The sequence below is a fragment of the Zea mays genome, chromosome 10 (assembly GCF_902167145.1).
Source record: "Zea mays cultivar B73 chromosome 10, Zm-B73-REFERENCE-NAM-5.0, whole genome shotgun sequence".
Taxonomy (NCBI): Eukaryota; Viridiplantae; Streptophyta; class Magnoliopsida; order Poales; family Poaceae; genus Zea; species Zea mays.
In genome coordinates, this window is record NC_050105.1 from 105,890,192 (window position 1) to 105,915,824 (window position 25,633).

A 25,633-nucleotide genomic window follows, 5' to 3' on the forward strand; every position below is an offset into this window, starting at 1 on the left:
CTTCGGTTGCGGAGCCAATGCCGCGACTCGAGGCGACCCAACAGCGCCAGCCTGGCGCGTCGGTCAAAGCGACCGAAAGTGGGCCGGCAGTAATAGCGGTGGCAGGCGGGCGGGCGCAGCGGTCACGTCGTCAGCCAGGCTCACGTCCCATCCTGGGACAGCAAGAGAGCCTCCTCTCACGGCGTGGAGACGGTGCACCCGTGACCCGTTCCTCGAACGGATCGCACGCGCGCAACGGCCGCCCCGCCAACCACTCGCCCCGTCGCATTTACTCCGCGGCGGGACAGGCGGCGTCTCTGACGGGAGGAGCGCGCGATGCTTCACCTTCGCCATAATAACCGCGTCAGAAAAGGTACGCCACGTCGTCCGATTTCGTATCCTTTTCCGTTTTCCTCTTTCTCTATCTCTTGCAACAGGGACTGGGAAAGGGGGATACCCCGAAAGGGATCCTTCTCCGCGAAGGAACCGGGCTCCGAGCCCCCCACTACTGATCAGGGGTTCGAAGGCTGGCCCTCCGAAGGGTTCAACAGCCGCCTCAGATCGCGTGGGCCCGACACCCACTACTGGTCAGGGGTTCGAAGGCCAGCCCCCTGAAGGGTTCCATGGCCGCCTCAGGCTACTCGGGCTCCGCGCCCATTACTGATCAAGGGTTCGAAGGCTGGCCCCCGAAGGGTTCACAGTCGCCTCAGACACCGAGCGAGGGATGACCAGGGGTACGTTCGATACATAACCGAGGCTCGGGCTGCGCTCCCGAGGTACCCTAGGACATTTCCGAGACCAGCGGGAACGATCTTGTAACGGAATCCCATCGGAGGGAGGCATCGAGCCCTCGGACCCCGTCGCCAGGGGACTGGGTCCGGCAAATCACCCGCAGGTACTTTTGGGCGTGCCTCTGGGCCCCTAGCCGACCCCCAACGAACGGGGCACGGACGTCCACTCGGATTACCCGCTTGCAGCTCACCGGAGACACCATGTTCGGTGCCCATCGAGGGTAACATGGCGCACTCCCCCCCTCCTCCTTGCGGAAAGGCGACGTAGGGGCGTATGTAAAAAGTCGAGTCTGTCCCTGATCGTCCTCTCGCCCTGTGCGGAGGCTCGGGGGCTGCTCTCGCAAAAACCGGCTCCGGCCGAATCGTTGACAGCGTCAACATACCAGCCCGAGAGCTTGGGCCCCGACCGTGCACCCGGGCTACGGCCAGTTCGCATGAGGGAACGACCAGACCAGCCGAAGCGTTACGCGAGGTATTAAGACCTCGAAGGAGTGTAACCACTCCTCCGAGGCCTCGGGGGCTACACCCGGCGGGTGCGCTCGCGCGCACCCACCGGAACGAAAGGCAACCGAGAAAGGCTGGTCCCCTTGCAAAAAAGTGCGACAAAAGCCTCCAAGCGAGTGCTAACACTCCCTTCGAGGCTCGGGGGCTACTGTCGGGGACCATAATTAGGGGTACCCTCAAGACGCCTAATTCTCAGCTGGTAACCCCCATCAGCATAAAGCTGCAAAGGCCTGATGGGTACGATTAAGTCAGGGATCAGTCCACACGAGTGACTCGATCACGCTTCACCCGAGCCTAGCCTCGGCCAAGGGCAGCCGACCTCGAGAGACTTCCGTCTCGCCCGAGGCCCCCTTTTTATGGCGGACACATCACCGGCTCGCCCGAGGCCTTGGCTTCGCTCAGAAGCAACCTTGACTAAATCGCCACACCGACTGACCAAATTGCAGGGGCATTTAACGCAAAGGTGGCCTGACACCTTTATCCTGACACGCGCCCCCGGCAGAGCCGAAGTGACCGCCGTCACTCCACCGCTCCACTGACCAGTCTGACAGAAGGACAGCGCCGCCTGCGCCACTCCGACTGCAGTGCCACTCGACAGAGTGAGTCTGACAGGCAATCAGGCCTTGCCAAAGGCGCCACGGCGAACTCCGCTCCGCCCGACCCCAGGGCTCGGACTCGGGCTAAGACCCGGAAGACGGCGAACTCCGCTCCGCCCGACCCCAGGGCTCGGACTCGGGCTAAGACCTGGAAGACGGCGAACTCCGCTCCGCCCGACCCCAGGGCTCGGACTCGGGCTAAGACCCGGAAGACGGCGAACTCCGCTCCGCCCGACCCCAGGGCTCGGACTCGGGCTAAGACCCGGAAGACGGCGAACTCCGCTCCGCCCGACCCCAGGGCTCGGACTCGGGCTAAGACCCGGAAGACGACGAAACTCCGCTTCGCCCGACCCCAGGGCTCGGACTCCACCCTGGCCTCGGCCGAACGACTTCCGCCTCGCCCGACCCCATGGCTCGGGCTCGGCCGCGGCAACGGAAGACAGACTCAACCTCGGCTTCGGAGGAACCCCCACGTCGCCCTGCCTAGGGCACGGACCGCCACGTCAACAGGAAGCGCCATCATCATCCTACCCCGAATCAACTCGGGTCACGGAGAACAAGACCGGCGTCCCATCCGGCCAGCTCCGACCGGAGGGGCAATGATGGCGCTCCACAAGCTCTATGACGACGGCGGCCCCCAGCTCTCTTACGGAAGCAGGACGACGTCAATAGGGACTCGACCGCTCCAACAGCTGTCACTCCGCCAGGCTCCGCCGCACCTCCGACAGCCACGACATCACGCCAGCAGGGTGCCCAGATCTCTCCGGCTGCCACATTGGCATGTACCTAGGGCGCTAGCTCTCCCTCCGCTAGACACGTAGCACTCTGCTACACCCCCATTGTACATCTGGATCCTCTCCTTACGACTATAAAAGGGAGGACCAGGGCCTTCTTAGAGAAGGTTGGCCGCGCGGGACCGAGGACGGGACAGGCGCTCTCTTGGGGCCGCTCGCTTCCCTCACCCGCGTGGACGCTTGTAACCCCCCTACTGCAAGCGCACCTGACCTGGGCGCGGGACGAACACGAAGGCCGCGGGACTTCCACCTCTCTCACGCTCGACTCCGGCCACCTCGCCTCTCCCCCCTTCGCGCTCGCCCACGCGCTCGACCCATCTGGGCTGGGGCACGCAGCACACTCACTCGTGGGCTTAGGGACCCCCCTATCTCGAAATGCCGACAAGTACAAAAACCCGCAACTCTTCAATCCCACTCAAAGATTTCTCTCCAAAGATTTGAAATGGGAGAGGCAAGAGATGTGTGTGAGAGAGTGGGAGGTGTTTCTCAGGTTAGAAATGGAGTTCAAGTCATGCTCTGTCTGGAGAGAGAGGTAGGAGTGAGTATATATAGGTGGGGTTTCAAAACAAGTCGTTGGGCTGATTTAGCTGTGGAGAACCGGTTGAACCGCCCTAGGACCGGTTCAACCCCCTGGAAGACTGCCAGTGTGACTGACATACCGCTGGTCAGACTTGTCAAAATGACCTGACACCGGTCAGACTGGTAGTCTGCAGGTCAAACTGGGGAGATGTCCTAGTGACCGGTTGAACAACCCCTGGGGACCAGTTCAACTGGTTTTGACTAGAAAGTTTAGGAGAGAAACCCCAGTTCAACTGGCCTGGAGGCAAGTTCAACTGGTTTTGGCCAGAGAGTTTCACGGTTGAAGTTGAAGTTCAACTCAGGTAAAAAAGCACAACTCAGCTGAAGAAGCTCAACTCAGCTGAAAAAGCTCCATTCAGCTGAAGAAGTTCAACTCAGCTGAAGAAGCTCAACTCAGCTGAAGAAGCTTAACTGAACTGAAGAAGTTCAACTGTTTTTCAACAGGAACACTCTTCGTTTCTCAATCCTAACAACAGTCGTACATAGAGTGTCCAAAGAATTTTGGTTTTCGAAATAGGTTTTGAATTTGGAGGCTTGAGCTTGGCAAACACCAACCTTCTTTTTGGACCCCCAGGATATGCGGAAAACTATAACTAGAACTATGCTACATCTACTCCTAGGGCAGAAATGATAAAGGAAGTAATTGGTTCGAGGGTTCTCAATCTGTCGTACCGCTTCATATATAAATATAGGAGGGTCTAGACCCGTTCCTAGGCGATAGCCAATGAACCCCACATGATTAATGGATAACCACGCATGAGATAAGGATAACCGCCCGAGTTAATCTGATCGTGGGGCGCGGACCGTCTGGGTCCCAGGACCGGACCGTCCGCCACTTTTGGTGTTCAACACTTGTAAGACCCAAACTTATTTCGAATAATTCGGGTACTAGAATTGGGTACCCAAAATACCCAATTTTTCATGTGTCACTCTGTCACACCCGGTTTTAGAAGGCAAACCGAATGCGAACCATGTACGTTCCAGGATCAGAAACTCACATCCACATCGATTACATAATTGGACATTATCACACAATGCTCGAAATAAATAGCGGAAAGGTACTATTACAATAAGATGTCCGAGACATCCACAGAGTCTAATACATAACCATAATGTTCAACATAAATATCAAAGTGCGGAGAAACGAAACATAGATGATAAGCCTACACAGGCAGCTGACTGGGGGTTTGCCACTAAGATAAACTAAAACTCGTCGTAATCCTGGAACTCCTCGAAGTCCTCCATGTTGCCAGCATCACCTCCTGAGCACTGAGTACAGTGGGACAACCTGGGGTGGGGTGGTTTGTAAAGCAAGGGTGAGTACATATCAACGTACTCAGCAAATGTCCCGTTTGGCTAAAGTGGACTAGCTGTATGTGGGGTTGAGGTTAAGCAGTTGCTTTTAGTTGGTCAAATATTTATTATTATTGGTAGAGCCAAGTTTTAGTAATGAACCCAGTTATTACCCAAAAGAACTCCCTCAAATGAGAAAATACCAGAGATCAGATTTATAACATCATTGTTAACCATCATCATAAAAGTATCCAAAGTTCTTCTAATCAAAAAGGATCCCAAGGCTGCTCTTAACCGTGAGCTCGGCTGATATACCAGTTTCTAACACTCTGCAGAGGTTGCACACTTTACCCACGAGTCGTGATCCCTTTCCTGCCTGGGTTGTACAGACCCGATCTTCACTACCGAGATGAATGACCAGGGATACACTATGTAGCCTTTACAAAGACTCCCCCTGGTGCATAGCTGCTTGTTAGGTTTCACCAATCTTACAAACGCAGTACACCAAGCTATAAGTGTAATGGTTAGAGATAGACTTATAACCTTCAAGCTATATTTTTTTCCTCCTATCGGTCGTTAAATATTTCCTCTATACAACAAAGTAGCTCTATCCAGTTAACGGCACAAAGCATATATGATGTCCGACAAGTAAGGGTAGTAATAGATTAAGATTTAAATGCTTCTTAACAAAAAAAACGATGCTAAATAAATTTTAGTTTAAAAATAAATAGAAATAGAACTCAATTTTAATCCGATCTTTAAATCTTATAGTATAAAATTTAGCGCCCATTATCACCAACCTAACTAAATGAGAGTGTTAGACGAAGTGCTTGTCTGACGTTCGAATCGGGACAAAGCAGATTCCCCGTGAAATCTCGAAATACCGTGGTCTTAGGGGATGTTTTGTCTTAGGAACTAATTTTGAGTCACTCTATTTTATTTCATTTTTGTCACTAAATTACTAAATACGAAAACTAAAAACTAGTCCCTATAAACCAAACATCCCCTTAACATGTCGCCCTGAATATCTGAGCTCGGCCAATGGAAAATCATATGCGAGTTTTGCAGCGAGCAACAGCAGTTACGGGCACAAGTCCAATGGCAGCGTGGCTGTCCTCATCGGTGTGGTGGGGCTATGATTTTCAATAGCCAAAGTGCCACTGATGGGTTTGAACTACTAAGCTCCTCAGTACCCAAAATAATTTAACAAATAAGCCATCTATGCAGTTCTTACATACATGTGAACCAATCCTATGTGTTTAGAAAACTGAAGCTAAGGAAGATCACAGCTCAAAAAAAGATACAACTAGCCATCAGAATCTTCATCATCACTGGGCTGTTCGTAAATTTCAAACTCTCCATCACTTGCATCAGCGTTGATAGGAGCATCACATAATTTCTTTTGGCCGTCTTCCTGCAATGGCAAGCTGCGCAGTACTTCTTCGAGGTATCCATTCGAGAAGCCTTCACCAAATGCATCTGACATAGGTTATGGGAAAACAAATGGGGCACCTCATCCAAGCGGAGTTCAGATAGATACAAATCAAATTATGTTGTTAATGAACATAACAAAACTTAAAGTTCCCATGTTGCGACAGAAACTACATCATTCTGGTTTCTAGATAGATGGTTCTTTAACCTTTAGATAGTTAAATATGTTGTCATGAAACATAACCAGACAATAGCGCTGCCAAAAAAAATAAATATTACAATATGAATGCCCTGTTTTCATGGAATATTGTGTATAATGCTATCCCCAGCAGCTTACCCATTCACATACTCATATTCAAACTCCACTCTGTGACCAGTACAATCTACAATACAAAACAATGTTTTGGAATGAACACAGTCTAAGAGATTAAGCACCACATATGAGAATTAAACCATGCCACCCACACTTTTTGTCTATTTTTATTTGAAACTAGCATAATTGTTAGACTGTGTGTGTGGGCCGGCACCACTGTTGGGTTGTCGGCCCATTAGGGTTAGTGTTGAGTCTTTCTATATATGTACCCCATCTCCTATCAATACAACAGTTCACTATTCTACATGGTATCAAAGGATTAGGTTTAGGGTTTCACCTCCCACAGCAGCCGCCGGCTGCTTCCACCCCTCAGCCGCCGCCAGCCCTAGGACCAGCCGCCCCCCAGGAGGCTCATCCTTCCCTCCCGGGGGCGGCCTCCCTCCTCCAGCCGCCGCTCAACCTACCTACAGCTCTCCCTCTCAGCGGCCGCGCGAATGGAGGTTGTTGCGGCGAAGCAACTCCTCCCCATGGCGCGGAGCCCCAACTCCCCGTCGTCCTCCACCTCCTCTCCCTCGTCCGCGGTCGCCGCCTCCCCGTCACGCCGCTGCTGCTCGACCCCCTCAACCGGTCGCAGGGCACGGAGGAGGACGAGGCCACCGAGCGCACGGCCATCGCACGGACCGGCTTCTTCCTGCACCCCTCGCTCAGGGGCGCCGAGCCGCCGCCACGCCCGCGCCTCCACACCGGCGGCGGCCGTCCCTCCCTCCCCGGCGGCCGCACCTGCTCCCCTTCGCCGTCCGACCCCAACCCGGCGCGGCGACATGGCTCCACTCGACCTGCGCAGCGACGGTGCGGCCCGACCTGGGCAACGTGGATCCCGTCCTGAGCGGCGCGCCCACGGCTCTCCTCCCCTGCCGTTGCGTCGCAGGCTTTGCCCCACGTGACTGGACTCGCTGCCCCTGCAGTCGCGGCACCAGCCATGGGCCTCGCGGCCTCTCTCCCCCACCCCAGATCCGGGCTGCCCGAATCCGCGCCGGCGCCACGTCGAGGGCTGGTCGTCGTCGCCGGTCCTCATGTTGGTCGTCTGCTCCACCGCCTCTCTGGCTGTGAGGGCCTCCTTGCCCTCGGCCGCTCTCGCCCCTGCGCGCCTCTCCCCTGTGTCGGTATCTCTGCCCCTGCAGCCCCTTGTCATCGCGCTAGCCACCTCCTAATTGCTCGCGCTAACGCCCCGACAGCGCCTCCCACTTCGAGCTTCTCCCGTCACTGGTGCCGTCAACACCCCTTGTCAGGTCCGGCGCAGGCCCCTGCTCGGCTGGACCCACCCCGCCGCCCACCCCCCCTTCATCGCCCTTGTTGGATCCGTCGCTGTCGCGGCCTTCCCGGTCGGATCCCCGTTACTGCGACCTTTCTGGCTCGATCTGTCGCCCCTTTGGTTAGATCGTGTCTTTCCGGCTGGATCCGTTGTTGTCGTGGCCTTCCCGGCCGGATCTGCCATTTCCCCTTCTATTCTGCCGCGGGCGCGGACACCATGACCGGCGCAGACGCGTGCGCTGCTGTCGGCCTCCCTGGCGGGGCTCTTTGACGTCTGGACGATCGAAGAAGCAGGAAGGTCGGCCTACCGGTGCTCTTTTGTTGTGTCGCCCTGCCGATCATTGACGCTCGAACGTCGACCCCTCCCGAAGATCAGGGTTTTGCTGCGTGTCTTCCGACCGTGACCACCTTGACTTCGGCTACCTCGGCATGTAGGGGCTATCGTCTTCATAGAGCACACACCGGTCTCTACTCCAGCCGCAACATTTGCACCATCACGGCGCTACGACTGCGGGGGGATTCCAACCCGTCGGCTCCTACCTTCGGCCTCTACTCCAGTCTCATCGTGTGTGGTGCCCTCGTTGCGACTGCGGGGGATGTTAGACTCTGTGTGTGAGTGTGTGGGCCGGCACCACTGTTGGGCTGCCGGCCCATTAGGGTTAGGGTTGAGTCTCTCTATATATGTACCCCATCTCCTATCAATACAACATTTCATTATTCTACAATAATAATGTCAATGTATCATGGAGAGAAATAATGTCATTAGACATTTCAAAGAATGGAAATGTTGATCTTGGTCTGTAAACAAAAAAAATGGGAAAGCTTAAGAGAAAAACTAAAACCTGTTAATTGTAATGGAAAAGGACTTGTGTACTTATCTGACCTTATTTCTTCAGGCTGCTTGCACATCTGGACTAGAACAGATGTATGCTCGGCAAAGACATGTAAATAAAATAGGTAAAGGTCCAAAAGGACCCAACCCCAAAAAATGATTGGTCCTAAAACTAGAGCACAAAAACCTAGTATTGATATAGTGTACTCGCTATGAGAGAAATCAAAACTGATCAATTCATCAAGGATACAGGAATCACCTAAGGTGAACTCATGAATATCATCTGCCTACAAGAGTAATCATAAAGGTTAACTTTTTTAGCATACATCGGGAAATCATGGTAGGTGGTGACATACCATAGGTGGAGAATCATAACCCTCCAATTCCTCTTCCTCTTCTTCATCATCCACATCTTCACTATCAGAGTTGTTAGGGCCGACTTGATCCTCAGTTCCAGTATGTGCGGCAGAAACTTTTAGCGGGGAGAAAGAAAGGAGTTTAACCATCAAGCAGTACCATGCCAATACAAAATGAACAAAGTAGCTTAATAATGTTTTAAGCTGTCTTAGCTAGCAATATTTTAGTAGTACTTGTAGCTCAGCAGGTATGCCGTATACCAAAAAATATGCTCTGAGATTGAACAAGCTCATACAACCGAAAGATGTGCACTTAACTAATGTCAAGTATGAAGAAATCAAACAGACCTTGATCAGCATCATTATATTCTATTGACAGCTCAGATCTCGAAAGGGCTTCCTGCTTCTTGGACCTTTCAATAAGCTCATGGGCATTCCTCAACAAGTTTTTAGCCTCTTCATTATGCAATAAAGAGAGGAGCCTTATGCTCACTTGCAACCTCAGGGTTTTGATCATTGGCTTAGAAAACCATCCTGTAGAACGCTGCAAAGGAATCAGTTATTCCAGAGCATACATTATAGTGCACAGAGGATACTACTAGTTATACATCAAGGTTCACAGGCAATGATAAAGCAAAGTGGAGTGAAGTTGGTCTAAATGGAAAGTAGTTAAAGAAGAGAAAATATCTAATGTACCAGTGCTCCCATGCTCCATACACATAAACGTCGTGTAACCAGATATGGAGAACTAGGGATGGCAACGGGTACATATTACCTGCGCGGGCACAAACCCACTAGGACGAGGGTTCGGGTATGGTTTTGTGCCCACAGGTACGGGTTTAGATATGTACCCAATAGGTTTGTTTTCGCGGGTACAAAATATCATAACCCGTGCCCGTTTACCTGCGAACCCGCTTATATATATACACACAGAAAACCCTAACTCCAGCAGCCGCAGTCCCGCACGCACCAGCGGCCCTGCCTCCCAGCACTAGCCACCCACTCGTCCGGACGCCCCCCTAGTCCTGCCTCCCAGCAATAACCCCCTGCCAGCTAAGCGTCGCCCCCTGCCAGGCAAGCGAGGCAGTGTCGGACGTCTGCTCCACTACCGGATCTTGTCCCTTTCCCATTTTCTCGGCTCTGCTCTACGGATCGAACGCGGATAGCCAGAGACAACGTCGAGGAAGAAAAGGTCAGTACTCTAGAGGTGAGTAGGCGCGGGGTTACAGGCGCCCGCCACACTGCCGGATTTCACATGTTTTTTCACAGATTTTTGATTTCATAGTGTCATGTACGGTCACACCTATAGGCGTCGTCGTGACGCCAGGAGGGATGCGGAGTGCGCGGCCAAGCCAGGTGCCACCGTCAGTGGCTAAGTTTTGGAAAGTTAGGATCTAGTTTCCTTTTGCATGCCTTAATTATAGGAGAGATTGAAGTTTCGTCAGGACTCCGTCAGGCATCTGCCCGGTTACGAGGTGGACCCGCATGGTCCACATGTCGGTCTCCAATGCGGGGTATAAAGAGCGATGTAATGGAGAATGTGATCATGTTGACCTATAATTACCCCATTGCACAGTATATTCGGGGCATGTAGTAGGTAACCAAGGGCATAAGTTTATTTTAGTCCTCGGGACCTTTGTTACCCTAAAAATATCCCCGTCCCATCCCCGGATGGGACACGCTTGACAAGACATTGGAGCTCTCAGCCATCCGTTTTGTCGTGCCACATGTCATCCATGTTTCCAAGTGTTGGACCCAATGTTCTCAATCCCAACACATACCATGGTATTTTAGGCCAAAAGGTGTTTGGGAGCACATCTACAACAACATAGCCTTTTAGTCCCAAGCAAGTTGGGATAGGCTAGAGTTGAAACCCAACAAGATGTCACCAAAAGGGGAACGAGAGATAAAGGGGAGGGAAAAACTTTTGAGAACACGAAAAGGAAAAAGGCCTAATCACCGTTCGGGCACGTGGATAGCTTCTTTCCAAACACTTCTATCCAAACACAACTCCATTGGGATATTCCATTCCTTCAAGTCCCTTTTGATTGCCTCCTCACATGTCAAGTTTGGTCGACCTCTATGCACCGGTGCCTCTGGGGGTCTCTGGTGGACATGCCCAAACCATCTCAACCGGTGTTGAATAAGCTTTTCTTCAATTGGCGCTACTCCTAGCCGATCGTGTATGTCATCGTTTCTCACTCGGTCCAATCTTGTGTGCCCACATATCCAACGCAACATACGCATCTCTACGACACTTAGTTGTTGGATATGTCGTCTCTTAGTAGGTCAACACTCAGCCACATATAACATAGCAGGCCTAATCGCTACTTGTATAACTTGCCTTTCAACTTTTGTGACACTCTCTTGTCGCATAGCACTTCCGATGCTTGACGCCATTTCATCGACCCCGCTTTGATTCTATGGCTAACATCTTCATCAATATCACCATCTCTCTGTAGCATCGATCCCAAATAATGGAAGGTGTCCTTCTTTGGTACTACCTGGCCTCCCAAACTTACATCTCCATCCTCACTAATTGTAGTACCAAAGTCACATCTTATATACTCGGTTTTGGTCCTGCTAATTCTAAATCTTTTTGACTCTAGGGTCTGACGCCATAACTCTAGCTTTCTATTTACTCCTTCCTGGCTTTCATCTACTAGAACTACATCGTCAGCGAAAAGCATACACCAAGTGATATCTCCTTGTATATCCCTCGTGACCACATCTATCACTAATGCAAATAGATAAGGGCTCAAAGATAAACCTTGATGTAGTCATATGTTAATCGGGAAAACATTTGTATCACCATCAGTTGTTCGGACACTAGTCACAGCCTTGTCATACATGTCCTTGATGAGCGTAACATACTTTGTTAGGACTTTATGCTTATCCAATGCCACCACATGAGATTCATAGGTATTTTATCATAGGCCTTTTCCAAGTCGATAAAAACCATGTGCAAGTCCTTCTGCTCCTTATATCGCTCCATGACTTGCCTTATTAAGAAAATTGCTTCCATGGTCGACCTTCAAGCATGAATCCAAATTGGTTCATGGTGATATGCGTCATTCCTCTCAGGCGATGCCCAATAACTCTCTCCAATAGCTTCATAGTGTGGCTCATGAGCTTAATCCCTCAATAGTTGGTACAACTTTGAATATCTCCCTTGTTCTTGAAGATTGGTACTAATGTACTCCTCCACTCATCGATTTGAACAACTTGGTTAGCCAAACGATAGCAATATCCCCAAGGCATTTCCACACCTCTATTGGGATACCATCCGGGGCCATCGCCTTGCCCCCTTTCATCCTCTTTAAAGCTTCTTTGACCTCTGATTCTTGGATCATGCGTACAAAACATCTATTTAAATCATCAAAGGAGTCATCCAATTGGATGTCCATAGTCTCATTCTCACCATTGAAAAGATTGTCAAAATACCTCTGCCACCTCTGTTTGATGTCTTGTCCTTTCACCAAGAGTTGATCCATCTCATCCTTAATGCATTTTACTTGGGTGAGGTCTCTCGTCTTCCTTTCTCGAATCCTATCTATCTTATAGACATCTTTCTCTCCTTCATTTGTACTTAGTCTTCGATAAAGATCATCATAGGCTCGACCCTTTGCCTCAATCAAAGCTCGCTTTGCAGTCTTCCTTGCCACCTTATACCTCTCTGTTGACCGCGCTCCTGTCATGGAACAAGCTCTTGTAACATTATTTCTTCTCCTTTATTGCCTTTCGAACATCCTCGGTTCACCACCAAGTATCCTTTGATTCACCGCTGCTCCCTTTGGTCACTCCAAACACCTCTGACGCCACCTTCCTAATACAAGTTACCATCTTCACCCACTTGTTGTTTGCATCTTCTTCTTCGGGCCAAGCGCCCTCCACAAAAACTATTTCCCTAAAAACTTCGGATGTCTCCCCTTTAAGTTTCCACCACTTCGTCCTCGCAATTTTGGCTTGTTTAACCCTATGGGTACTGATCCGAAAACGGAAGTCAGCCACCACAAGATTATGTTGGGGCACAACACTCTCTCCAGGTATCACCTTACAATCCAAACAAGCTTGTTTATCTTCTCTCCTTGTGAGCACGAAGTCGATCTGGCTCGAACGATGGTCGCTGCTAAAAGTCACCAAATGAGAATCTCTCTTTCTGAAGAAAGTGTTGGCTATCACTAAGTTGTAGGCTACAGCAAAATCCAAAATATCCTCTCCTTCTTGATTCCTACTACCATACCCGAAACCTCCATGAGCCAGCTCATAACCTACATTTGTTGAACCTACATGACCATTGAGATCTCCATCTATGAAAAGCTTCTCATTGGTGGGTACCGCTCTGACCATGCCATCTAAGTCTTCCCAGAACTTCCTCTTCTCGCTCTCATTGAGACCAACCTGAGGGGCATATGCACTTATAATGTTCAAGACAATATCCCTCATGTCGGGGACCATAATTAGGGTACCCTCAAGACGCCTAATTCTCAGCTGGTAACCCCCATCAGCATAAAGCTGCAAAGGCCTGATGGGTACGATTAAGTCAGGGATCAGTCCACACGAGTGACTCGATCACGCTTCACCCGAGCCTAGCCTCGGCCAAAGGCAGCCGACCTCGAGAGACTTCCGTCTCGCCCGAGGCCCCCTTTTTATGGCGGACACATCACCGGCTTGCCCGAGGCCTTGGCTTCGCTCAGAAGCAACCTTGACTAAATCGCCGCACCGACTGACCAAATTGCAGGGGCATTTAACGCAAAGGTGGCCTGACACCTCTATCCTGACACGCGCCCCCGGCAGAGCCGAAGTGACCGCCGTCACTCCACTGCTCCACTGGCCAGTCTGACAGAAGGACAGCGCCGCCTGCGCCACTCCGACTGCAGTGCCGCTCGACAGAGTGAGTCTGACAGGCAGTCAGGCCTTGCCAAAGGCGCCACGGCGAACTCCGCTCCGCCCGACCCCAGGGCTCGGACTCGGGCTAAGACCCGGAAGACGGCGAACTCCGCTCCGCCCGACCCCAGGGCTCGGACTCGGGCTAAGACCCGGAAGACGGCGAACTCCGCTCCGCCCGACCCCAGGGCTCGGACTCGGGCTAGCACCCGGAAGACGACGAAACTCCGCTTCGCCCGACCCCAGGGCTCGGACTCCGCCCTGGCCTCGGCCGAACGACTTCCGCCTCGCCCGACCCCTTGGCTCGGGCTCGGTCACGGCAACAAAAGGCAAACTCAACCTCGGCTTCGGAGGAACCCCCACGTCGCCCTGCCTAGGGCATAGACCGCCACGTCAACAGGAGGCACCATCATCATCCTACCCCGAATCGACTCGGGTCACGGAGAACAAGACCGGCGTCTCATCCGGCCAGCTCCGCTGGAGGGGCAATGATGGCGCTCCGCAAGCTCTGTGACGACGGCGGCCCCCGGCTCTCTTACGGAAGCAGGACAACGTCAGCAGGGACTCGACCGCTCCAACAGCTGTCCCTCCATCAGGCTCCGCCGCACCTCCGACAGCCACGACATCACGCCAGCAGGGTGCCCAGATCTCTCCGGCTGCCACATTGGCATGTACCTAGGGCGCTAGCTCTCCCTCCGCTAGACACGTAGCACTCTGCTACATCCCCATTGTACACCTGGATCCTCTCCTTACGACTATAAAAGGAAGGACCAGGGCCTTCTCAGAGAAGGTTGGCCGCGCGGGACCGAGGACGGGACAGGCGCTCTCTTGGGGCCGCTCGCTTCCCTCACCCGCGTGGACGCTTGTAACCCCCCTACTGCAAGCGCACCTGACCTGGGCGCGGGACGAACACGAAGGCCGCGGGACTTACACCTCTCTCACGCTCGACTCCGGCCACCTCGCCTCTCCCCCCTTCGCGCTCGCCCACGCGCTCGACCCATCTGGGCTGGGGCACGCAGCACACTCACTCGTCGGCTTAGGGACCCCCCTGTCTCGAAACGCCGACAGTTGGCGCGCCAGGTAGGGGCCTGCTGCGTGCTGACGAACAGCTCCCCGTCAAGCTCTAGATGGGCAGTCTCCAGCAACCTCTCCGGCCCGGGACGGTGCTTCGTTTCGGGACTCTTGAGTTCATGTCCTTCGACGGCAGCTACGACATGATACTTCTTCCACCGCCGCGCGACTACGACAATGGCGGCCGACAACCCGCCCGCCGGCGGCGGAATCGACGACGTCTTCCCCGCGTGGTGGAAGAGCAACATTCGGGCTCGCTCCGTTCCCTCCCCCGCCAACGGAGGAGGAGGCGGGGCCGTCAAGGCCAGACGGGAGGCCGCGCTTCGTCGGCCGTCGAGCGAATCGACGCCCCCGACGCCCCGACGGAAGGCACGCCGGACGTCGACCTCGCGTTCAAGACGGAGGCAAGCGCCGTCCCCCCGCGCCACGCTGACCCCGAGCAAGAAGACGACGCCGGCGCGCTCGCGGAAAGCCTGCAGGACGTCGCCCTCGAACCAGAGATGACGGCGCAGCCAGTCCCCGATGTGACTACGTCGCTCCTCGTCGACCAAAAGGTAACGACTAACTCCCATCTTGCGTCATTTCGACTCGGCCTCAACCCGCCAAACGACCTCGTTTTGGCGGGCGCTCTCATTGAGGCGACTGCAACCCCACTGAGGTTCTGTATGCGGTCGCCTTGGGACCGACTGACGGACGTCTCGACCTACGGGCCCTCTGGGTCCGAGGAAGATGACGATCCCGGCATCGGTTGGGATTTCTCCGGACTTGGCAACCCCAGTGCCGTGCGGGACTTCATGACCGCATGTGACTACTGCCTATCCGACTGTTCCGATGGAAGCCGCAGCCTTGGCGACGAGAGCTGTGGCCTAAGCCGCGAATGTTTCCACATCGAGCTAGGGGATCCCACCGAAGGCAACCATCTTGGCATGCCGGAGGATGGTGATCTCCCTAGGCCGGTGCCTCGCGCCGACATCCCACGGGAGCTAGCTGTGGTCCCCGCTCCGGCGGGGGGTTACGACCCACAACTCGAGCAAGTCCGCGAGGCGCAGGCCAGGCTCGACGAGGGAACAGGAGCGCTTGAGCCGATCCGTCGGGACGTCGGACAGGCACGGGTGGGCCAACCCCTGGCCGGAGAAATACGTCAGCTGCCCCAAGGTCTCCAGCACCGCGTCGCCAACGATGTCAGGATCAGGCCGCCGCCCGCATCCAGCGGGGTCGGTCAGAACCTGGCAACCGCAGCAATGCTCATCCGCGCGATGCCGGAGCCGTCAACCACCGAGGGTCGGCGAATCCAGGGAGAACTCAAGAATCTCCTGGAAGGCGCTGCGGCCCGGCGGGCCGAGAGCACTGCATCCCGAAGGCAAGGATATCCCTCGGAACCTCATGCCGCAACTTCCCGATTAATGCGGGAAGCCTCGGTCTACACCGGGCGCACGCGCAACACCGCGCCTGCGGCCCCGGGCCACCTCGGCAACGAGCACCATCGACGCGACCGTCGGGCTCACCTCGACGAAAGGGTGCGCCGAGGCTACCACCCCAGGCGTGGGGGGCGCTACGACAGCGGGGAGGATCGGAGTCCCTCGCCCGAGCCACCCGGTCCGCAGGCCTTCAGTCGGGCCATCCGACGGGCGCCATTCCCGACCCGGTTCCGACCCCCGACTACTATCACGAAGTACTCGGGGGAAACGAGACCGGAACTGTGGCTCGCGGACTACCGCCTTGCCTGCCAACTGGGTGGAACGGACGACGACAACCTCATCATCCGTAACCTCCCCCTGTTCCTCTCCGACACTGCTCGCGCCTGGTTGGAGCACCTGCCTCCGGGGCAGATTTCCAACTGGGACGACTTGGTCCAAGCCTTCGCTGGCAATTTCCAGGGCACATACGTGCGCCCCGGGAATTCCTGGGACCTTCGAAGCTGCCGGCAACAGCCGGGGGAGTCGCTCCGGGACTACATCCGGCGATTCTCGAAGCAGCGCACCGAGCTGCCCAACATCACCGACTCGGATGTCATCGGCGCGTTCCTCGCCGGCACCACTTGCCGCGACCTGGTGAGCAAGCTGGGTCGCAAAACCCCCACCAGGGCGAGCGAGCTGATGGACATCGCCACCAAGTTCGCCTCTGGCCAGGAGGCGGTCGAGGCTATCTTCCGAAAGGACAAGCAGCCCCAGGGCCGCCCATCGGAAGAAGCTCCCGAGGCGTCTGCTCCGCGCGGCGCCAAGAAGAAAGGCAAGAAGAAGTCGCAATCGAAACGCGACGCCGCCGACGCGGACCTTGTCGCCGCCGCCGAGTATAAGAACCCTCGGAAGCACCCCGGAGGTGCAAACCTCTTCGACAAGATGCTCAAGGAGCCGTGCCCCTACCATCAGGGGCCCGTCAAGCACACCCTCGAGGAGTGCGTTATGCTTCGGCGTCATTTCCACAGGGCCGGGCCACCCGCCGAGGGTGGCAGGGCCCGCGACGACGACAAGAACGAAGATCGCCCAGCAGGAGAGTTCCCCGAGGTCCGCGACTGCTTCATGATCTATGGAGGGCATGCGGCGAATACCTCGGCTCGGCACCGCAAGCAGGAGCGCCGGGAGGTCTGCTCGGTGAAGGTGGCGGCGCCAGTCTACCTAGACTGGTCCGACAAGCCCATCACTTTCGACCGGGCCGACCACCCCGACCATATGCCGAGCCCCGGGAAATACCCGCTCGTCGTCGACCCCGTTGTCGGCGATGTCAGGCTCACCAAGGTCCTGATGGACGGGGGCAGCTGCCTCAACATCATCTACGCCGAGACCCTCAAGCTCCTGCGCGTCGATCCGTCCTCCGTCCGAGCAGGCGCTGTGCCCTTCCACGGGATCATCCCTGGGAAGCGCGTCCAGCCCCTCGGGCGACTTGACCTCCCAGTCTGCTTCGGGACACCCTCCAACTTCCGAAGGGAGACCCTGACGTTCGAAGTGGTCGGGTTCCGAGGAACCTACCACGCCGTGCTAGGGAGGCCATGCTACGCGAAGTTCATGGCCGTCCCCAACTACACCTACCTGAAGCTCAAGATGCCGGGCCCCAACGGGGTCATCACCGTCGGCCCCACGTACAAACACGCGTTCGAATGCGACGTGGAGTGCGTGGAGTACGCCGAGGCCCTCGCCGAGTCCGAGGCCCTCATCGCCGACCTGGAGAACCTCTCCAAGGAGGTGCCAGACGTGAAGCGCCATGCCGGCAACTTCGAGCCAGCGGAGACGGTCAAGGCCGTCCCCCTCGACCCCAGTGGCGACACCACCAAGCAGATCCGGATCGGTTCCGGGCTCGACCCCAAATAGGAAGCAGTGCTCGTCGACTTCCTCCGCGCAAACGCCGACGTTTTTGCGTGGAGTCCCTCGGACATGCCCGGCATACCGAGGGAGGTCGCCGAGCACTCGCTGGATATTCGGGCCGGAGCCCGACCCGTCAGGCAGCCTCTGCGCCGATTCGACGAGGAGAAGCGCAGAGTGATTGGCGAAGAGATCCACAAGCTAATGGCAGCGGGGTTCATCAAAGAGGTATTCCATCCCGAATGGCTTGCCAACCCTGTGCTTGTGAGGAAGAAAGGGGGGAAATGGCGGATGTGTGTAGACTACACTGGTCTCAACAAAGCATGTCCGAAGGTTCCCTACCCTCTGCCTCGCATCGACCAAATCGTGGATTCCACTGCTGGGTGCGAAACCCTGTCCTTCCTCGATGCCTACTCAGGGTATCACCAGATCCGGATGAAAGAGTCCGACCAGCTCGTGACTTCTTTCATCACGCCGTTCGGCATGTACTGCTATGTCACCATGCCGTTCGGTTTGAGGAATGCGGGCGCGACGTACCAGCGGTGCATGAACCATGTGTTCGGCGAACACATCGGTCGCACAGTCGAGACCTACGTCGATGACATCGTAGTCAAGACGCGGAAGGCTTCCGACCTCCTCTCCGACCTTGAAGTGACATTCCGGTGTCTCAAGGCGAAAGGAGTCAAGCTTAATCCTGAGAAGTGTGTCTTCGGGGTCCCCCGAGGCATGCTCCTAGGGTTCATCGTCTCCGAGCGAGGCATCGAAGCCAACCCGGAGAAGATTGCGGCCATCACCAGCATGGGACCCATCAAGGACTTAAAAGGGGTACAGAGGGTCATGGGATGCCTCGCGGCCCTGAGCCGCTTCATCTCACGCCTCGGCGAAAGAGGTCTGCCTCTGTACCGCCTCTTAAGGAAGGCCGAATGTTTCGCTTGGACCCCTGAGGCCGAGGAAGCCCTCGGCAACCTGAAGGCGCTCCTTACAAAAGCGCCTGTCTTGGTGCCGCCGGCGGACGGAGAAGCCCTCTTGGTCTACGTCGCCGCAACCACTCAGGTGGTTAGCGCCGCGATTGTGGTCGAAAGGCAGGAGGAAGGGCATACATTGCCCGTTCAGAGGCCGGTCTACTTCATCAGCGAAGTGCTGTCCGAGACTAAGATCCGCTACCCACAAGTTCAAAAGCTGTTGTATGCTGTGATCCTGACAAGGCGGAAGCTGCGACACTACTTCGAGTCCCATCCGGTGACTGTGGTGTCATCCTTCCCCCTGGGGGAGATCATCCAGTGCCGAGAGGCCTCCGGCAGGATCGCGAAGTGGGCGGTGGAAATCATGGGCGAAACGATCTCGTTCGCCCCTCGGAAGGCCATCAAGTCCCAAGTGTTGGCGGATTTCGTGGCCGAATGGGTCGACACCCAACTGCCAACAACCCCGATCCAACCGGAGCTCTGGACCATGTTTTTCGACGGGTCGCTGATGAAGACGGGGGCCGGCGCGGGCCTGCTCTTCATCTCGCCCCTCGGAAAGCACTTGCGCTACGTGCTGCGCCTCCACTTCCCGGCGTCCAACAATGTGGCCGAGTACGAAGCTCTGGTCAACGGATTGCGGATCGCCATCGAGCTAGGGGTCAGACGCCTCGACGCTCGCGGTGATTCGCAGCTCGTCATCGACCAAGTCATGAAGAACTCCCACTGCCGCGACCCGAAGATGGAGGCCTACTGCGACGAGGTTCGGCGCCTGGAAGACAAGTTCTTCGGGATCGAGCTCAACCACATCGCTCGACGCTACAACGAAACCGCAGACGAGCTGGCTAAGATAGCCTCGGGGCGAACGACAGTCCCCCCGGACGTCTTCTCCCGGGATCTGCATCAACTCTCCGTCAAGCTCGACGACACGCCCGAGCCCGAGGTACCCTCGACTCAGCCCGAGGTACCCTCGGCTCAGCCCGAGGCACCCTCGGCCCAGCCCGAGGTACCCTCGGCCCCCGAGGGCAGGGCACTGAACGTCGAGGAGGGGCAGAGCGGGGCCACACCAGATCAAGATTGGCAGGCCCCGTACCTGCAATATCTCCGTCGAGGAGAGCTACCCCTCGACCAAGTCGAGGCTCGGCGGGTAGCGCGACGCGCCAAGTCATTCGTCTTGCTGGGCGACGAAGAGGAGCTCTACCATCGCAGCCCCTCGGGCATCCTCCAGCGGTGCATCTCCATCGCCAAAGGTCGGGAACTGCTGCAAGAAGTACACTCGGGGGCTTGCGGCCACCACGCAGCGCCCCGAGCCCTTGTCGGAAATGCTTTCCGGCAAGGCTTCTACTGGCCAACGGCGGTGGCTGACGCCACTAGAATTGTCCGCACCTGCGAAGGGTGCCAATTCTATGCGAAGCGGACACACCTGCCCGCTCAGGCTCTGCAGACAATACCCATCACCTGGCCCTTCGCTGTATGGGGTCTGGACCTCGTCGGTCCCTTGCAGAAGGCGCCCGGGGGCTACACGCACCAGCTGGTCGCCATCGACAAATTCTCCAAGTGGATCGAGGTCCGACCTCTGAACAGCATCAGGTCCGAGCAGGCGGTGGCATTCTTCACCAACATCATCCATCGCTTCGGGGTCCCGAACTCCATCATCACCGACAACGGCACCCAGTTCACCGGCAAAAAATTCTTGGATTTTTGTGAGGATCACCATATCCGGGTGGACTGGGCCGCCGTGGCTCATCCCATGTCGAATGGGCAAGTAGAGCGTGCCAATGGCATGATTCTACAAGGGCTCAAGCCTCGGATCTACAACGACCTCAACAAGTTCGGCAAGCGATGGATGAAGGAACTCCCCTCGGTGGTCTGGAGCCTAAGGACGACGCCGAGTCGTGCCACGGGCTTCACGCCGTTTTTCCTGGTCTACGGGGCTGAAGCTATCTTGCCCACTGACCTGGAGTACGGCTCCCCGAGGGTGAGGGCCTACACCGAACAAAGCAACCAAGCTAGCCGAGAGGAATCGCTGGACCAGCTGGAGGAAGCTCGGGACAGGGCCTTACTACACTCGGCGCGGTACCAACAGTCCCTGCGACGCTACCATGCCCGAGGGGTCCGGTCCCGAGAACTCCAGGTGGGCGACCTGGTGCTTCGGCTGCGGCAAGACGCCCGAGGGAGGCACAAGCTCACGCCCCCCTGGGAAGGGCCATTCGTCATCGCCAAAGTTCTGAAGCCCGGAACATACAAGCTGGCCAACAATCAAGGCGAGATCTACGGTAACGCTTGGAACATCAAACAGCTACGTCGCTTCTACCCTTAAGATGTTTTCAAGTTGTTTATATACCTCGCACCTACGCAAAGTTTAGTCAAGGAAGGGTCGGCCTAGCCTCGGCAAAGCCCGACCCTCCCTCGGGGGCTAAAAGGGGGGAGACCCCCTCTGCGTCGAATTTTTCCTCGAAAAAGGATCTCTTTTTAGCAGGATTTCTTTCGTGCTTCCTGACTACTTCGGAAAAGCGGGTCCTGGAAACGACGAGGTACACGTAAGCAGCCAAGGCTGACCGAGCCGAGGGACTCCTACGCCTCCGGGATACGGATACCTCACTCATCACCTTCTGCGATAAGTAACTTGCGCTCGGATAAAGCGACTCCGTGGACCGAACGAGTCATCACGCTCGGAAGCTCTCCTGCCGAAGCAGTCCTTCAAGCTTTCTCGACTAAGTCGGCGACAGGGCCTCATGGACGGGTGAAAGTACGCGTAAGCCGCAAGGTCGACCGAGCCGAGGGATTCCCACGCCTCTGGGACACGGATACCTCACTCGTCCCTTCCGCGAAAAGCAGCTCTCGCTCACACAAACATCCCTGTTACCGACAGAGTCCAGATGCTCGAAACGAGAGGAAAAAAGACGCAGCTTCGCAAGCGCGGCGAGGGTGTGTTCTTCTGGCCTCGGCGGCCGCAGAAAGCACACGCTACAAGATGATCTGATCCTGCAGGCTCGGGTCTTCACGCTGAAGGGAGCCGTAGCACCCTCGGCATCGACGACGTCTTCAGCAAAGCCCGACCCAGCCTCGGGCGGCGCTGCGGTCCAGGGACTCCTCCGGGAATCCGGCCCGAGCAGGCGGCTCAACCGGTTACCCCTGGGGCCTCGGTCAACCGGCTTCCAAGGGCGCCAGCCCGACCCGAGGCCTCGACTGATCGACTTCGGCGTCGGATCCGCCGACGGACAACACGGCTAGGCCCCGGCCGACCAGGTTCCCATTTTCGAGCCAACTCCGCCTCTGTTCATACTGATATCGCTACCCCTGGCCTCGGTCCACCGAAGGGCGGCCGAGGGGTCTCTTCAACTAAGCTAGAGGAGCCCCAGACAACAAGGCCGAACGGGCCGAGGGATTCCTACGCCTCCGGGATACGGATACCTCACCCGTCACCTTGACATGGGGCAACTCATGCTTGATAAAGCGGTTCAGATAATCAACAGGCGAGACTTAATGCTCGAAAATGAGGAAAAAACACGGCTCCGTGCCGAAATTACATACACGTTCAGGCCCCGACAGCCAAAATGAACGAAGAACACTGGCATTCGAAGTGCCATTACAAACGGAACTCCGGTTCCCCCTCCGCAGGTACGAACAACCCCACTCCGAGGGGGAAGGCCTGCGGAGCAACGGAAGGCCGACGAACGGCGCGCCGTCACCTGCTCCAGCAGCGGCGACGACGACGACTTCTGCTCCGGGGGGCCGAACAGCGGCAACGCTGACCTCAGGGTGGATGCCGCTGCCAGGAGGCCCCCGCCCATGCCAAAACTCGTGAGGCAAGGACGGGCAGAAGGCCGTAGAAGTTGGAGGTCAGCCCGTGGCCGGTCCCGGCCGCCGCGCCGGCGGAAGAACCTCTTCCAGCTGCCGTGGCAGACGCCGGCGCCGCAAGTGGCCCCGAAGCCACTCGCGGCTGAAGACCAGGCACGCCGCGGCTGCCGGACGCCACGGGCAATGCCCGCTTCTCCCCCCATCACTGAGTGAAGGAGCGGGCCACCGCCCACGCAGGGGCCGACCCCAACTCGGCACTCTCCCCTCCCCAGCCTTGGTGATGAAAATCCTTGAGGCTGAGGAAGGGGCAGAGGCCGCAGTCCGGCTCGCTTTCCCCCACCATCAAGCTGGAGGTCGCCATCTCGGGTGACCGCCGGTGAAGGGGCGCGACCGGGCTGCGTGATGAAAATCCTTGAAGCCGAACGATGGCTGAGAGGTACCAACTCCCCTGGAGTTGCGATCCTCCAACGAGGAGGCGGAAAGGCGGCGGATACCCCCCATCCGGGGGCTTGGAAGATGGGAAGACACGACGCTTAAGGGAGAAAGAAAACATGGTTGCCTTACGAAAGGAGTCTCCCTCCTTTTAAAGGCAACTCTCCCTACGTGCGCCCACAGGCGCCGCGGGCTGAGTCTTCTCCAACACGCTCCAAGGCCCTCCCCTGCGACTCGGGGGCTGGGTCCCGCATGTCATGCAAGCCGGCTCAGGGCAGAAGAAGCCAAACCGCCGCGCGTGGTGCGCACGACCGTCCGGCGGCTACAGGCGACCCCCCATTTTCGCCCAGACCAACGGGCAGAAGGGGCGGGCAGCCATGCAGGCGGCATGCAACCGCGCCAGATGGACGCGCTTCTCCGACTTCTGACACGCCAGCTTGGGAACCCAGGCCCACGCGTCGAGCAACCGGTGCGTCAGTTGCTGCATGCAAGCAACCGCACCGCCACTTGTGCCACCATCACGCCTCTTCGGTTGCGGAGCCTATGCCACGACTCGAGGCGACCCAACAGCGCCAGCCTGGCGCGTCGGTCAAAGCGACCGAAAGTGGGCCGGCAGTAATAGCGGTGGCAGGCGGGCGGGCGCAGCGGTCACGTCGTCAGCCAGGCTCACGTCCCATCCTGAGACAGCAAGAGAGCCTCCTCTCACGGCGCGGAGACGGTGCACCCGTGACCCGTTCCTCGAACGGATCGCACGCGCGCAACGGCCGCCTCGCCGACCACTCGCCCCGTCGCATTAACTCCGCGGCGGGACACGCGGCGCCTCTGGCAGGAGGAGCGCGCGACGCTTCACCTTCGCCGAAATAACCGCGTCAGAAAAGGTACGCCACGTCGTCCGATTTCGTATCCTTTTCCGTTTTCCTCTTTCTCTATCTCTTGCAACAGGGACCGGGAAGGGGATACCCCGAAAGGGATCCTTCTCCGCGAAGGAACCGGGCTCCGAGCCCCCCATTACTGATCAGGGGTTCGAAGGCTGGCCCTCCGAAGGGTTCAACAGTCGCCTCAGATCGCGTGGGCCCGACACCCGCTACTGGTCAGGGGTTCGAAGGCCAGCCCCCCGAAGGGCTCCATGGCCGCCTCAGGCTACTCGGGCTCCGCGCCCATTACTGATCAGGGGTTCGAAGGCTGGCCCCCGAAGGGTTCACAGTCGCCTCAGACACCGAGCGAGGGATGACCAGGGGTACGTTCGATACATAACCAAGGCTCGGGCTGCGCTCCCGAGGTACCCTAGGACATTTCCGAGACCAGCGGGAACGATCTTGTAACAGAATCCCATCGGAGGGAGGCATCGAGCCCTCGGACCCCGTCGCCAGGGGACCGGGTCCGGCAAATCACCCGCAGGTACTTTTGGGCGTGCCTCTGGGCCCCTAGCCGACCCCCAACGAACGGGGCACGGACGTCCACTCGGATTACCCGCTTGCAGCTCACCGGAGACACCATGTTCGGTGCCCATCGAGGGTAACATGGCGCACTCCCCCCTCCTCCTTGCGGAAAGGCGACGTAGGGGCGTATGTAAAAAGTCGAGTCTGTCCCTGATCGTCCTCTCGCCCTGTGCAGAGGCTCGGGGGCTGCTCTCGCAAAAACCGGCTCCGGCCAAATCGTTGACAGCGTCAACATACCAGCCCGAGAGCTTGGGCCCCGACCGTGCACCCGGGCTACGGCCAGTTCGCATGAGGGAACGACCAGACCAGCCGAAGCGTTAAGCGAAGTATTAAGACCTCGAAGGAGTGTAACCACTCCTCCGAGGCCTCGGGGGCTACACCCGGCGGGTGCGCTCGCGCGCACCCACCGGAACGAAATGCAACCGAGAAAGGCTGGTCCCCTTGCAAAAAAGTGCGACAAAAGCCTCCAAGCGAGTGCTAACACTCCCTTCGAGGCTCGGGGGCTACTGTCGGGGACCATAATTAGGGGTACCCTCAAGACGCCTAATTCTCAGCTGGTAACCCCCATCAGCATAAAGCTGCAAAGGCCTGATGGGTACGATTAAGTCAGGGATCAGTCCACACGAGTGACTCGATCACGCTTCACCCGAGCCTAGCCTCGGCCAAAGGCAGCCGACCTCGAGAGACTTCCGTCTCGCCCGAGGCCCCCTTTTTATGGCGGACACATCACCGGCTTGCCCGAGGCCTTGGCTTCGCTCAGAAGCAACCTTGACTAAATCGCCGCACCGACTGACCAAATTGCAGGGGCATTTAACGCAAAGGTGGCCTGACACCTCTATCCTGACACGCGCCCCCGGCAGAGCCGAAGTGACCGCCGTCACTCCACTGCTCCACTGGCCAGTCTGACAGAAGGACAGCGCCGCCTGCGCCACTCCGACTGCAGTGCCGCTCGACAGAGTGAGTCTGACA

At 56.8% G+C, this 25,633-nt stretch overlaps 1 protein-coding gene across 8 annotated transcripts in view; it reads right to left on the minus strand.

The window, feature by feature from the left end:
• Positions 1-5,578: 5,578 nt before the first annotated feature.
• The window catches only part of LOC100192729 (uncharacterized), an 88,996-nt gene continuing 68,941 nt past the window's right edge, over positions 5,579-25,633 (minus strand). For 5 of the 8 annotated variants that reach the window (XM_008663147.2, XM_035962872.1, XM_008663144.2 and 2 more), the window contains 4 exons: positions 9,128-9,323; positions 8,780-8,895; positions 8,674-8,710; positions 5,579-6,015 (listed from right to left, as the gene is read on the minus strand). In XM_008663147.2, coding sequence (XP_008661369.1) covers positions 5,843-6,015; positions 8,674-8,710; positions 8,780-8,895; positions 9,128-9,323 — 522 coding nt within the window. In that variant the 3' untranslated portion in view covers positions 5,579-5,842. The remainder of the gene's footprint in view (positions 6,016-8,673; positions 8,711-8,779; positions 8,896-9,127; positions 9,324-25,633) is intronic. The other 3 variants (NM_001137929.1, XM_008663145.2, XM_008663148.2) reach the window with 3 other exon arrangements.